At 55.2% G+C, this 13413-nt stretch overlaps 5 protein-coding genes across 5 annotated transcripts, besides 2 other annotated features; 2 read left to right on the top strand and 3 right to left on the bottom strand.

The window, feature by feature from the left end:
• Window positions 1–1885: part of a sequence feature (repetitive element) that runs on past the window's edge.
• Window positions 1886–2004: 119 nt separating this feature from the next.
• Window positions 2005–4233: a sequence feature (possible transcribed region).
• CYME_CMN035C (hypothetical protein) lies at window positions 2634–3269 on the bottom strand (the record flags this gene model as incomplete). The annotated part of the gene is made up of 1 exon (XM_005537154.1): window positions 2634–3269. One exon carries the CDS (start codon window positions 3267–3269, stop codon window positions 2634–2636), a length of 636 nt encoding a protein of 211 aa, XP_005537211.1.
• A 230-nt stretch (window positions 4234–4463) lies between the features above and the next one.
• CYME_CMN033C (thioredoxin-like U5 snRNP compornent dim1) lies at window positions 4464–4889 on the top strand (the record flags this gene model as incomplete). Its single annotated transcript, XM_005537153.1, has 1 exon — window positions 4464–4889. One exon carries the CDS (start codon window positions 4464–4466, stop codon window positions 4887–4889), a length of 426 nt encoding a protein of 141 aa, XP_005537210.1.
• An 884-nt stretch (window positions 4890–5773) lies between these two features.
• On the bottom strand, window positions 5774–6943 carry CYME_CMN032C (similar to isoamyl acetate-hydrolyzing esterase; the record flags this gene model as incomplete). Its single annotated transcript, XM_005537152.1, has 1 exon — window positions 5774–6943. One exon carries the CDS (start codon window positions 6941–6943, stop codon window positions 5774–5776), a length of 1170 nt encoding a protein of 389 aa, XP_005537209.1.
• A 21-nt stretch (window positions 6944–6964) lies between these two features.
• Window positions 6965–7618, top strand: CYME_CMN031C (similar to glucosamine-phosphate N-acetyltransferase; the record flags this gene model as incomplete). The annotated part of the gene is made up of 1 exon (XM_005537151.1): window positions 6965–7618. The coding sequence occupies one exon, from the start codon at window positions 6965–6967 to the stop codon at window positions 7616–7618; it is 654 nt and encodes a 217-aa protein (XP_005537208.1).
• Window positions 7619–8259: 641 nt separating this feature from the next.
• On the bottom strand, window positions 8260–10743 carry CYME_CMN030C (hypothetical protein, conserved; the record flags this gene model as incomplete). Its single annotated transcript, XM_005537150.1, has 1 exon — window positions 8260–10743. One exon carries the CDS (start codon window positions 10741–10743, stop codon window positions 8260–8262), a length of 2484 nt encoding a protein of 827 aa, XP_005537207.1.
• Between the last annotated feature and the right edge of the window lie 2670 nt (window positions 10744–13413).

Below are 13413 nucleotides of genomic sequence, written 5' to 3'. Positions count from 1 at the left end.
ATGCTTGGTACAGGGGAAACGTCGAGGAGAAATGAGCGGGTGCATGCCCTCCACGAAAATTACGCCGAATTCCGCTTCAACGGTACTCGAGACAGGGGTGACTCGCGTATTTACACCGTCGGGGTTATGAAGCACCTCACGAACCTGAAGAACTATTTGACCATGAACCTGGAACGTTTCATGATACGCGCCGTCTGTACGCGCTACCCGGGCCCCTCTCGCAAAGGGATATGGACCATCATCGATGGCATCACAAACGATAGTAAGAATGAACAGTAGATCGAATTTGTTCACGAGAAGACATCACGCAGGAGAGCAAATGAGGATTCTGTAATCCGTGCAGCTATTAAAGAGCATCGTGTGGTCTTGGGGCTGGCGAGTCCAGCAGAAAAGATATCAGAGTTGAAAAAAGATTCGGAAAGATACGATCGCCTCATCTTGCGCTATACCATATTCCTGAACCGACAACTGAAATGCAAGACCGATATGGAGCAGGGTGTTGAAGCAAATGCAGTGACGGAGAAACGGAAAGCTGCGCTTCTGGAGAAGCGCTTCAACGTCGTTCCGTTGTGCAACATCAAGTCACATTTTGTGAGTATCGACTCCGAAATCCCTTACGGCATCATTACGGAGATCTGTCCAGTGTTCGATGTAAGCAACAAGGAGTTCACCGGTGAAAACCAGGAGACGTACTGGAAGAAGAATATCTTCGATTCCAAACGTCTCAGAACGAGCAAGAAAAAGGACTTTACTGGGATGATCGAAAGTGATGCGATAGCCATGCGTGTACATTATCGGCGCTTGAAGGCGGATCGTCCAGTTCTGTCTTCGTTGCCGTCGCTGGCAAAGCGTGAAGAAAACAAAGAGGCTAGCCCCACGAAGCAGGAGGTGCATGAGAACCACTTTGTCGTTGGCGCGGGCCCTGGGAACACGAATATCATGACCATCACAACACGCAATTGCGGGGATGATGGCATCGACGGCAACCTACGTCAAAAACACATGCGTGTTTTAAAGCTTTCAAGAACGAGATATTACCGAGAATTCAGTGTAATGAATAAAGGAAGAAAAGTGGGGCGTGGAACGCAGGATTGAAAGAGCACCTGGAAGCGATCAGCCAGGTGACGGGCCGGGGAGCGGACTTTCACGCTTTCCGGGAGTTTATGGAAGTTCGTGTTGCTCATTGCGAGGCGCTGTAGGAGGAGTATACAAAGCCCCGGTGGGCTCGGTTGTGTATGAATCTACACGGTGGGAGGCAGCGTGCGTTCACGAGTTTTTTCAATGAGTTGAGCGCCTTGAAGGAGAGCGACAGTCAGAGGCTAGTAGAAGCGTATTGGGCAGGGCGGTAGGCGTGGGAAAAAGGGACTAGGCTAGCTCCAGCTACAAGAACGCACAAGGTGTGTGAAAGGCATCTCGTTACGATACCTGTAGATGAGTTCCGGACGTCGTATACACACCATGAAGTGGGTTGTACGCTTCAGAGAGTGGAGATGGAAAAGTACCAGTGAAGCCCTGAGGATGTAAAAAAGTACGGAGCGTTGACGGAGGAGCAAATGGAAAGCAGGGCGAAAGCTCGTGGACTACTCGCATTACTGTGTACAAACAAAGATGGCAAGAAACGTATGGAGTTTGTGAATCGTGACTTTAACGCCGCTATCAATATAAGGAGATGTGCCGTGGTGGAAAGAAGACCTCCAGAGTTGACACGAGAGAACTTTGTTGCGCAATCATTCAAAGTGGAGCTGTATGAGAAAAAGTTGGAGGCAGTAGTAGGTAGCCTGTCCAAAAAAGCTGGGAGGCGTCTGCACGTCAGCTGAAGACGTTTTATCTAGGGCGGGTTTCTCGCCACTACTGTACACGGCCGCCGGCGACGTTCGACTTTTAAGGCGCTCCTTGTGTCGGCGATACCACGGACCAGCAGCAGGCGACCGCGCCCATCGCCCGAAAGAAGCGACCGGTTTCGCGAGCTGGACGCAGTACGGCGCTCTGCCCTGTGCGCCTTTTGTGGCTTTCAGGTACGCGGTCTACTGCACCGGACACTGCTCCAACGGTCTGGCCGGTCCTTAATTACGACAAGTAGCGCTGAAAGCAAGCCTTTCGTGCACGGAAACAGAACGCGACACGGAGCACTGTTCGTCACACAAGTGCTGGGTGATCCGTTCTCGTCCCTATCATAGATGTGTGTGTGTGGGCGTGCGGGCGGCTCCGCTTTGCTCCTCGAGATTTTCCCTTCCGTGAAACGGGGACGTGTCTGCAGAATTATATGACGTACGCGAGTTTGCTCGGAAGACAGTTACTGTCAGGAAAGCGCTGGCTGGAGCTGCCCGCAAGACGACTGGTCGCAGGAGGTGTTTTCGTGGTAAGCGTCACCCTCGCCGGCATCACGCTTCACCACGGGTTGTATTCCAACACACAAACCATTCAAGACGATCATGTCCGGAATGGCTCTGTGGAGACGTGCGACTGCGCCCCGCTATGGAGATGCATGCAAGCGTTCGGTAGCGAGCACGCACCAGAGTGCGCAGCGGAACGAAGCAGCCTCCTGCGCTGCATGGCGCACAGCAAGCCTTCTACATCATAAACATGAAGGGGCACCATTGGCGGCCTTTATGTGACTGTGCAAAGAAGTGACATCATGAAACTTGCTCATGGAGAATTTGGTCAACCATCCAGTACAAACGCGGACGGCGTGGTGCACGTGGAGCGCCTGGCAACGCTCGGCGGCTGAGGCAAAACCTGAAAACGGCAACGTCGTCCACGCTCGAGAGAACCTGGATACGGCAGTGGTAGAGGTATGGGGTGACTCGCATTGAGCTAAGCACGCATCGACACTTGTGACGGAGCAGCGCGGAATACGGCCTCGCCATCATGATGCGCTTAAAGCGTTCAAACTGACCCAAATCAATTCGCTTTCCGAAGAACTCATTCTTGATCGACCAGACGTCAAAGTTCGCAAAGGCATACAACGCTTCAATACCCTCATCACACTCCTGCGCGGTGGTGAGTGCCTGTCGACGCGAGAGACCTTCGAGCAAGTGCTCCACAGTTTGTTCAGCGGAAAGCTGTGCATAAAGCGCAACAGTATCACGCCAGCGAAGCGTGTCGCCCCCGGCCGGTCGAGGTGCACACGCGTCAAGCTTGGCGGGACCTGCACCCCGGCGCGCGTTTGCGAGGCGAAGCCGTTCACAGCGCGTTACCCGCACTGCTTTGGCTGGGTAACGCAAATAATTCAGACCCAAAGAAGGACTAGAAGCAAGTGATACCAGCATTGATGGCGGTTCACGCCTCCAACAGGCACCCTTTTGGAGTCGACCTCAGTGCAGCAGCGTAGCGGTACCTGGGGGGGAGAATTCGCTACACCCCACACAGGATTCCGTTGCGCGAGCTGTGCGCGCACTTTGGCGAGCATTCGCGCTACCTCGATGGCCAGCGCGCGCAACCGAAAGCGCAGCAGCGCCTCTGGCACGAATGGCGCCACCAAACTGCCTTCCGCAGCTTGCATGGTGGATGGTGTCGGATTGTCCAGGTTATGCGCTTATGCTAATGTGCGCGACGCGCATCGGCATCAAGGGTACCTTCTGGGCGCAAGGTCCAGCGAATCGGATACGCATACGGGGCCAGTGCGCTTTCTGCGCCTACCCACTGTGGTGGGTGTCAAGCACAAACCCGCATTGCCAACCGACAACAACGCATTCCATGCATGATCACGAAGGAGAGAGGCGGCTCCCAGCATTCATCCTAACAGCCAAGTTTCTCCAGCGTGTCGTGCAGCGAAGGCAAGCCTGCATCCGCAGACTGTCCGAGCACAAACTGACGACGAGACCCGATTCTACGTTGGGTGAAGCACGCCTCGAGCCGACGTCCTCTCGGGTATAGAAAAGCTGTTCTAGCTCTATGAACTATCTGCTCTAGCATTTAAGGTCCAAAGGCGGATACGGAACGGCAGGCACTAGGCACACCCGATGGGACGTATGAAACGACCGGAATATCCGAGAAGAGGTATCGGCAATGTAACTTGGAGGTCGGGGGTTTGATGGACACCTTACCGCCCACTGAAAAAAACCACAAAAAAAGTAAGAAACAAATGCGCTTAATCGGAGAACGCTGGCCGAAGTAAACGTTTTGTCAGCGAAAAAATCCGAACGTGCTGCTGTGGTGGCATATAGATACCTAATGATATATTTATGTATATTCATAGTACTATAGATTCATGATGGTGCGTAAATGGAGAGGTGCATACCGTTTCAGATTGCGTGCGCGCAACTGCGCCAGCGCAGGCGGCAGAAAACGTGCGCCTGTGCGGACGCTGTCCATTGAAGAGGAAAGGCTGGGCGTGCGGACTTGCGTATGCGCGTGTGGTATCACGAGCGTCAGACTCGAGCGCTCGTGTGACGCCAAACGTCAGCCGATGGACTTGCAGTGAACGATAGCTGTTTGTTGGGGTTGCATACACCTCCGATGGTATGGACAGTGCACCGTTGGTGCCGGTACTGGGCTCCATGGCGGCGATTCAACAAGCACTGGCTGAGGAAACCGAGCGTCTGGTTGCCCTGCGCTTTAGTAGCGATCCAGCAGCTGTAGATTGTGTCTTCATGGACGAAATCCTCGCAAGATCAGCAGCGCGCGTGCGGAGGTTCGCAGTGGTGTACGGTGTGGACTTGCGGCAGGTTCCGCAGGCTGCGCGGCGCTTCGGCGTTGAGGCGTGGCGACCCCTGTCGCTCCAGTTCTATTATCGAAAGCGCCTCATCAAGGTGGACTGTGGTACTGGAGACACGGCGCGTCTGACCCGTCCGGTGCCGAGCGTGCAGCAGCTGGTGGACCTCTTCGAAGTCGTCTATCGACAGGCGTTGCGCGGAAAGGGTCTCGCGATGGCGCCGTTCCGACTCTAGCGCGGACCGTGGACGTATGCTGGCGGCCTCGGAGGTGTAGGATGCAAAACGTCAGCCCCGCAGCTTCAATGCATGGCGGGATTCGCTCGTACGTCATTCATGCAGCATTCCATATGCTTTGATGGCTGCTGCGAACGTCGACTCATGCTATGAAGCTCCCGAGACCGTAAGAATGCCAGGTCCAGGGCGCTGCATCGCCCAAGTGGACCGCAGTTGCCACTCACGAGGGAGCGCGTGTCGACCACGTATACCGAAGCGCGCGAACGCAGAAAGCTCCCCGTCTGTGGAACAGCTGGAGCCACAAGGGTGGACACGGCAGCGCGAGCCGCACCTGGCCACGAAACGTTCATGAGTGCACGGGTATGGCTCGCTGGTGAACGCCCGCTCACCGGTCTCGCGGCAACTGACATACTGCGCAAGGCGTCGTAATCACTGGCCAGTGCCTAGACGTATGTATGCATGGATACATGTGCGCGTACGTGCGCTCAAGCGTCGCTCACGCAGTCTCCTGGATACATTCGACACCAGTCTGAGACCAAGAAAAGGCGTCATCGACTATATCAACGGGAACGATGTGCGGTACACTGCACGCAGACGGCACAGCGTGCTACCACATCGCCGTAGTGCGCGCTCAGAATGAAACCTTCGGATGCTGCGTCAAATTTTGGTGTCTGGATTTACCCCGGATACTTCAAATGCTTTGTCAGGTGCGCCTGCTTCCTATTTGTCGCACGTATCCACATTCGAGACTCGTTTCCTATTCATACTGAGAACAGCGTGCTTCTTGTCCTACCATGCATCAATCGGCAGTGTAGATGCGCGTGCACCTTCCTCGGCTTCCGTTCGGGCTCGGAGCCCGTCAGCGGCACTCATGCAGGGTAGCGCTACCACCATCGCTGCTGGTCATACACAGCCAGTTGCTCCTGTGGGCGAACTGGATTTATATCGCACCACGGGATCGCAAACTGACCCAGGCTCGACGGTGACAGCTCCGGTGCCTCGCGGGCGATGAGCTCCAAAATGGCATCGTAAACGAAGCGCTGACCTCGATCACTCAGGTGAAGTCCATCGATGAAGAGGCCGGAACGTTCCGCTGGAGGCAGCTGCTCGATTTGCGTAAAGAGATCTAGGAGCAAGACTCGATCTCGGGGTCGAATCTGCGCAGCAACACGGCGACAAGCAGCCGCGTACTGTCTAGTTCGTGCACACATACGATCAGACTCAGTTCGTTGACCTGAGTCCGATGGCTGGTGGGCGTCGGGCGCAGCGCGCTCCGCTGCGAGACTGCTTTGGATATGGCGCCGCCGAGCTTCCTCGTCTACCCACGGTGGCGTCATCAGCAGAACACGAGGGTATCGAACAGACTCTATCTCATTCGCCTCCGATGCATCAGGTGCCGGTGCCGCTGCGAGCGACGGTGGCGTTCGACCGTGCTGCTGCCGCCGCGGATGCCTCTCGCTGGTCAGGGTCAGGGATGCGTCGTGCGAGCGCTCCAGTATGAGCCGAAGCATCTCGTAAAGATTGCTTGCGTATTCATCCAGTGGAATGCACTGTGCAGTACCGGGTGCTGCGGCATCATTCGCTCCAAACCAGATCCCAACGAGCAGCAGACGCTCCTGTGCCACATCCGACAGGTGATGCCGGACCACTGGCAGCGCCCACCGCGTGTTATAACCCGACAGACCACGAAAGATGCAGTCCGCCGCACCGTTGTATGCGTGAACGAGTCGCAGACCCCAGCCAACGGAGGTGTATCCAGCGTATTCGTTGATATCGAGGCCGCGACGTGTCAGCGAGTCACCCAGAAATAGCAGCACTGGAGTGGCAGCGGCCATCCGGCGCGCAAAGAGAGCCCGAAACTGCTCGGTAATACCGCCGTGAGCCCTGGACACGACGCCGCCCAGTGCGTTGAAGGTTCGTTGCCAGCGTAGCTGCCATGGTAAGCGCTGCTGCGAAGCTAGGGCGCTGACTGGTCGCTCCTCCGACTGGTTGAAGGTTGCCGCGTCGTGCGCTTGCGCGGGGTCTTCGACGCCCGCAGGCTGCTCGGATGCCATTAGCCCAGCTCAGTGTACTCAATGACAAGCGTACAATCCATAAAGCGCACCAGCATAGCAGCACTCGAGTCGCTGAGCGGACAGTCGGACCTAAGGACGTTACGCTTGCAAGGCGGATGCGCTCGCACTCGACTGCAGTTGGTGCTGGCGCTGCGGCATGCCAAGCGGCATGCGCTGCGTACCTTGCTCGAGCGCACTACGTTGAAGCAGCGCATGGACGAGACTGCTTCATACGAAGTACGTGAACTATGCGAAACAGATCTTGAGCACGGGTTTCCAGAGTTGCTTGCCCAGCTTACACAGACGGGTACGCTGCCGTTGTCCTTTTGGCGCGAACGCTACCGCCTTCGCCAGCAGCTGCCGGGCACGTACGTGACGCTGGTGGCCGTCGAAAGCGCCACAAAGCGCGTAACAGCGACAGCAACGCTGCTTATCGAGTACAAATTCACGCGAAGCTGCGGGCAAGCCGGTCACATTGAGGACGTTGTGGTTGACGCAGCGCATCGACGGCGGAACCTGGGCTCACGCCTCGTTCGAGAGCTGTGTGCACGAGCGCGGGACCAGTTCAAGTGCTACAAGGTTACCCTGGACTGCGTCGAAGAAAACGAGGCCTTTTATGCGAAACTCGGTCTGGAGCGGAAAGGTCTCCAGATGGTGCGCTATTTCCCTACGTGACGGACGCAAGCGCGCGGGATGGGAAACGACCTTCATGCCTACCATTCCGTTGCACGTGAGCGCGAGCCAGTTTACGCTGGAGTCGTATCGCTTCGATCGAAAACCGTTCGTTGATCAGTGCATCCTAGACGCCTCGAGAATCGCCGGTCACACATATCACAACTAGAAAGGGCGCCTCGCTGGGTTGGCACGGGCACGCTGTCTCGGGAACGTCTCGACGGACCGCACCGCCACTGCAGAGGCGTTGGTGCTTGGTCGATTCTGGACGTACTGGGTCCAACTCTTACCTGCGATTGTGCAACTCTCCCTTGGATCTGCGATGATTCCGCTCTACTGTGTCGTAAAGCCTCTGGCCTTGCAAATGATCGCGGCTTCTGGAGGGACTGCTCCTCGTTTCGCTGCGCAACGGAAATCGTGGGGGTGGTGGTGGTAGCGGTGCTTACCCACAAAATCCCCCGCAAAGGTGCACTTGGTACGACGCGCTCGTATCCGTAAACCGCTGCGAAAGCACGTGCGTCTTTCGGTTGCCGCGGAGGCTCTTCGCGGCCCTCGTGAACCGCATTCGTGACTGATGCCGTAACGTACCACCAAGCGTTCCTGCGGCCACGCTCGTCAAGATCCTGGCTTTTATTCAGCGGACCTCAAGATACGATATCCAGTTCGGACCCGAAGGACACTTCGGGGAACGTAGGGCCCCATGGCGACATGGCAAGCGACTCCTCCGCTGCCGTCGCCTCTGCTGATTCCTGAACGGTCGTGAGAAGCTCGTACGAACCTACCGATGAGGGTTGCTTCGTGACTGCCGGATGAAGCAGGCGCGTCAGCGCAGACGTCGGGTGCTCGACGTCGGCAGCGGCTGTGCCGAGCTGTTCGATTTCCGTTCCCCAGATGGCTCTTGCCCGCTCTCCGCCTGCGTGCACAAATTCGTCCACATTCCAACCGACTGCTCGCATGCGCTGAACCAGGACTGGTGTCTCTGCACATGCCAGCAAGTAGCCGTCACGTACCCTGTCTATGGACATGTCGGGAGGCGGGCCCCAGTCAGCACGCACCAAGTAGGTCGCATGCATGAGCGCTTGCAGCTCATCTGCAACTTTGGCGTCCCGGTGCAGGACAACGAAGACTCGGCCACGCTTTGCATCTACGCCGAGCAAATAGCGCTCATCGAGTACATCATCCGGTACACTGGTGAAGTCAGCATCTGCATTGCCGTTTCGCTTGCTGACATCTGTTTGTTGGAGGTACTGTCCTCGCCATAATCGCTGCCTGGCAATCGCTTCTTCGAATTCGCCTACCGTTCGAAATGCTTCCCCCAGCCGACACCCGAAACGCACTCTGCGGGCGGGCCCCAAACGCGATGGCAGTAGAAAGTTCTCCGCCTGGTTCGCCATCGCCACTGAGCAGGTTTCAACGCCACCCGAGTTCCAGTAGCGCCTCATGACAATGAGCGTTCGCTGCAAGTTCAGCGTCCGCATCCGCAAAACGCGAAGTGACCAGTAGTTAAAAAGAATGAACATCTGTACATAAATGATGTAGAATGCAAAGAGAGCCTTCAGACTATTGTCGATCATGTAGGATAGGCCGATGCCTACAAAAGTACCCAGCAACATGCTGAGAACCTCCTGCGAATTCGCCTTTGCAGATAGATCACCAAAGTTTTCCCGTAAGGAGAAATGCCTCCGAATGGCGGCAGCTGTTGGCAATCGCATCATATAGGATACGGACTTGATGGCATTTGCCATGGTGCCTACCAGCAGAAAGTACTGCGGTACCAGGCGCGTGGCGATCTCCGTGCCCACACCCAGCGTGTACAACATATCGCCGCGCATTCGCCAACGCTTCGGATCGGCGTCGTAGCGGTTCCCCAGAAGCGAACCGAAGATGATCGCAGCGATGCGCCCAAGCCCGTCCTTGAGAACCCACTGCACTGCAGCGGAGACGCCGATGGTGGCCTGCTTGGCGACGCCGATGGCAATCAGCATCGACTGCGTCGCAATGACTGACGCTGCAGCGTGGACGAGGTTCTGCATAAAGTGAAGGACGGTATACGGCAGGTAGTCATCTGAAACAACGGGCGGGAAGCGTGTCTTGTCGCCGAATCCCTCCGGCAAGAGCGACCCCACGAGAGCGCGCCATACATTTCTTCCGCGTGCGCGAAAGGAGCTTGCGTCCGATATAGCCAGCAGCAATCGCTCTGAGGCTGTTGTATCCAGCGGGCCCTTGTCAACATAGAGTGTTCGGCTCGAACGTCCTATCTCTATTGCTACTAGTCTAGCGGTCGCTTTATCTGAGAGTCCAGGTGCATGCCGTTGAGCGTGGCCGTCGGTTGGCCTGTTCTGCGCGATTTCGGCCCGGCGTGCTTGGTTAACGTGCAACGACAAGTACACGGAGAGACAAACTATTGCAGCGGTGACAACAGCAGCGTCCGAGCTGCACGCGACCAGGAGCGTCGTGAGCACTTGGCGCACTGTCTGCAGAGCGCTCCCTGGATGAATCACAGCCAGGGACCGCTCCGTGAGCCTTGAAACACAGTGCATGTGCTGTGCGCCCCGCAGTCCCGCACCAGTGCCATCCAAAGGGTGCCGCAAGCGCCTCGACGGTTGCCGAGTAACCCTAACACGTGGCTGACGAAACACCAGCGCTTCCGAGGTGGCACGCTGGGATGAAGCGCGAGCGCTCCAGCGCGTGACGCTCCCGACGCCCGACACAAGGCAGACATTCTCAACGAAACCTAAACTGCTGCGTCGTTTCCGCATCACACACAGAGGGAAAAGCAGCACGTGCAGTGTTGAGCGACAGGCCTCCAGCAAAGAGCCTACGCAAAGCGCATACGTCTGTGGCTGGTAGAGGCGCGGGCGCCGTCGGCGACCTGCGCACGATTTTGTTGTTATTCGGTAGAATGATCCCTTGGACCATGGATCGCAGATTGTGGGATGGATATTGGTTACCGAGAAAGCATCCTTCATGCTGCAACCTACTTGCAAGTTCCCTGATCCATAGTTCCTCTCGGATGTACCGGTCGTTATGTACGCTCGATCGTGCGCCGGGTACCTGTCTTGCTGCATCCGCAATCGCGCGTATGCCGTTGAAGCAGATGCTGCACGGAGACAGAACGGCTTTGCCATACCACTCAGGGCGTCGGTTTGATGCTTGGTTCATCCGATACGGAATTCAGACTTGTCAGCATTCTGGGGGTCTGCAAACTGCGCAGACAGGCCTACTTCCTGCGACAGCGCGAAGCGATATTCCCGGAGACCTCTGTGATTATGGCGACACCTGGATGCATCCTACCTGCTCCTGGTCCCAGAATATAGTGCGTTGCGGAGGAGCTGTTCAGGCCTCACTATAGCACCGGGCACTTCAGAGGTGCACGGAGCACGAGCCCATCAGACTCGTCCGGCTCGCGGGACCTTCCGCTTAGAAGGAAAGCTTTCGAAAATACGGAAATCTTTTCCCCTTGTAAACGTGTACGGTAGAGCAGGGAAGAAATTGTTATCGAGTTGATAGTGAATGGTTAGTTTCTGTTCCTCTCAATGAATCAAGGAGAAACTTACACCGACGTCTCCCAGCTTTTCCTGGACCGGCCGTCTGCTATCGATTTCGAATTATCTGGGTACAAGTCGAGTCTGAGAGGCTGCCCCATGAAGTTAAATCGCCCGGGGTCCTCGGTCCCCGTGTTTAGCACCGCAGATCGTCTGATCCTGATGGTGACGTTGAATTCTCGGTTCACGAACTTCATGCGTTTATTGCCGCTGGTGGAACTCACCAAAGCAAGGATTCCTCGAACTCGTGTCCTCTGTGACATAACAGGATCGTCACTATCCCGTCGGCCAAACATCTTTGCTGTGCTGTGTCCCCTCTTTTCTTTTTCTTCTTCGTCACATACTCTTGTTCGCTTGATGTTTGTCGAGAAAAGGATTCTTTCCGTTTTTTATCCGGCAGCTGGCAACACCGGGCCTCAAACATCTCGGACTTCCGAGTCCATAACTTTCCCTGGATTTTTTAATGTATTCAAACGAACGCCCTTGTTTATGCCCTTAGGTGCTGACCTTCCCAGAGACAGACGCACATGCAGAAGGAAGATTTTATGTGCTCCGTTGTGCCAGCGTGTGCTGAACGCTTCAGCGATTCACCCAGTGGAGCGATCACTGCGTTTCATGATCAAAAACATTCCTCTGATGGGGATGAACCACGCAGCACACTGAGGAATGAAAGACAGCTCGTTCCCCGATAGAATCGGCAAATGCTCGAACGGAAAGCGGATGGCGAAATTCGACACTGTCCAATAGGATGGCGTCACCAGATGTCAGGAGAAAAGTTTCCAAGTAGTAGACGAAGCAGGTGCTTTTCTTTCAGCCTTCTCCACAAGCGAATCTGAGACAGCCAAATGGATCGATTGCAGCAAGAATGGATGACGTCCTCGTTCTCTTCGAGTTCGATCGTACATACAACGGGTTCCCAGCTCCACGAATACTCATGTATACTCCAACCTTTTCGTCCGGAGGATGTCGCATCAACTGAAAAACAGACTGACGTCACTCTGCTTGATGAAGATCGCGACGTTCGAGGAACGTCGACATTGCGATCTCCATGGAAGATGGCCGTGCGTGAATTATGACTCTTGAGACTATCCTACTGTTTCCAGGACCATACAATTGATCTGTTGAGAAACAGTGACGCCCGGGATGGCTCTGATCGTCAGTTTTGCTTTCCGTAGTTTGATCAATCGGAAGTTTTCTAGCATAAACGGCAAGCAGTCTTTAAAAATATCGGTTTTTGACGCAGATCGCATATACTGGTTCCTTACAGTGTTCCTCAATCATCTGCGTCCTATGGCATGACTGATCTGAAAAAGGGACGCAATCCTCCTTGAACTATTCAGTAAAGAATATATCCTGGAGTCAATTCGTCTACGATCTATACGGTCAGTTGCATCGTGATATCGATCTCCTGCGATATAATGCAGCGACGATGAAATATTCGTTCCTAAGCGATGACGCGTGAACCACACATGCTTGACTCGAGCGGGTGCATAGCTATGAGCGGGTGCTTGCAGTGACCACAGCGGCAGCCGGTAATGTCCGCGCACCTTGTCCTCGGCACACAGCGCATCATCGATATAATCCGAGCAGCGAATTTTGTACCAACTGTACCAGCAGGTCAGGTTTCGTCTTTATCCATGGTTGTCGCATGCCTAAGACAAAGAGAATGGAGCCTATCGATTGGAGAGAGTTGGCGTAAAGTTTCTATGGTGTCAGTGCTGGTGTACCAAAGGCGACATGATTTGTACAAGTCAGCCAGTCCAGGGTCAGCGGCTGGATGCAGCTACCCACTCGTATTCTGCATGATGAACGATTCGCACTCAATGCGGACGGTACCAAACCCTGTGTTGATCAGTGTGTCTCCTCGTCAATTTATGCCACTCCATTTCTTCGATACGGAATTCCACGGAAGCAGTCATCGACTGTGATGATGCCGTACCGTCGGTACGAGCTGCTCCGAAGAGACACAGACGGATACAGAAGGGAATGCACTTGTATGGGAGACTGTTTCGTGCTGAACGACACAATTTATCGATTTCGCACTGCGGCGCCAATGATTCTCACATGAGGTGCTCGATTTCCGTATAACGCCGCAAAGGGACTTGTTCGGGAGCGATGGTGGACCCGCACAAGGGTACCCAACGAGGCGCGAACGACGGATCCCAAAGCACAAATAAGCGAGCATTCCGACACCATCAGGCCCAGAGGCGACTTCATTGCCGAGCCACCTAGTGATCGCCAAGCAGACGGCTT

The sequence above is a fragment of the Cyanidioschyzon merolae genome, chromosome 14 (assembly GCF_000091205.1).
Source record: "Cyanidioschyzon merolae strain 10D DNA, chromosome 14, complete genome".
NCBI classification, from domain to species: domain Eukaryota; phylum Rhodophyta; class Bangiophyceae; order Cyanidiales; family Cyanidiaceae; genus Cyanidioschyzon; species Cyanidioschyzon merolae.
Note: the sequence above shows the minus strand (reverse complement) of the source record. Positions and strands in the feature narration are given on the sequence as shown.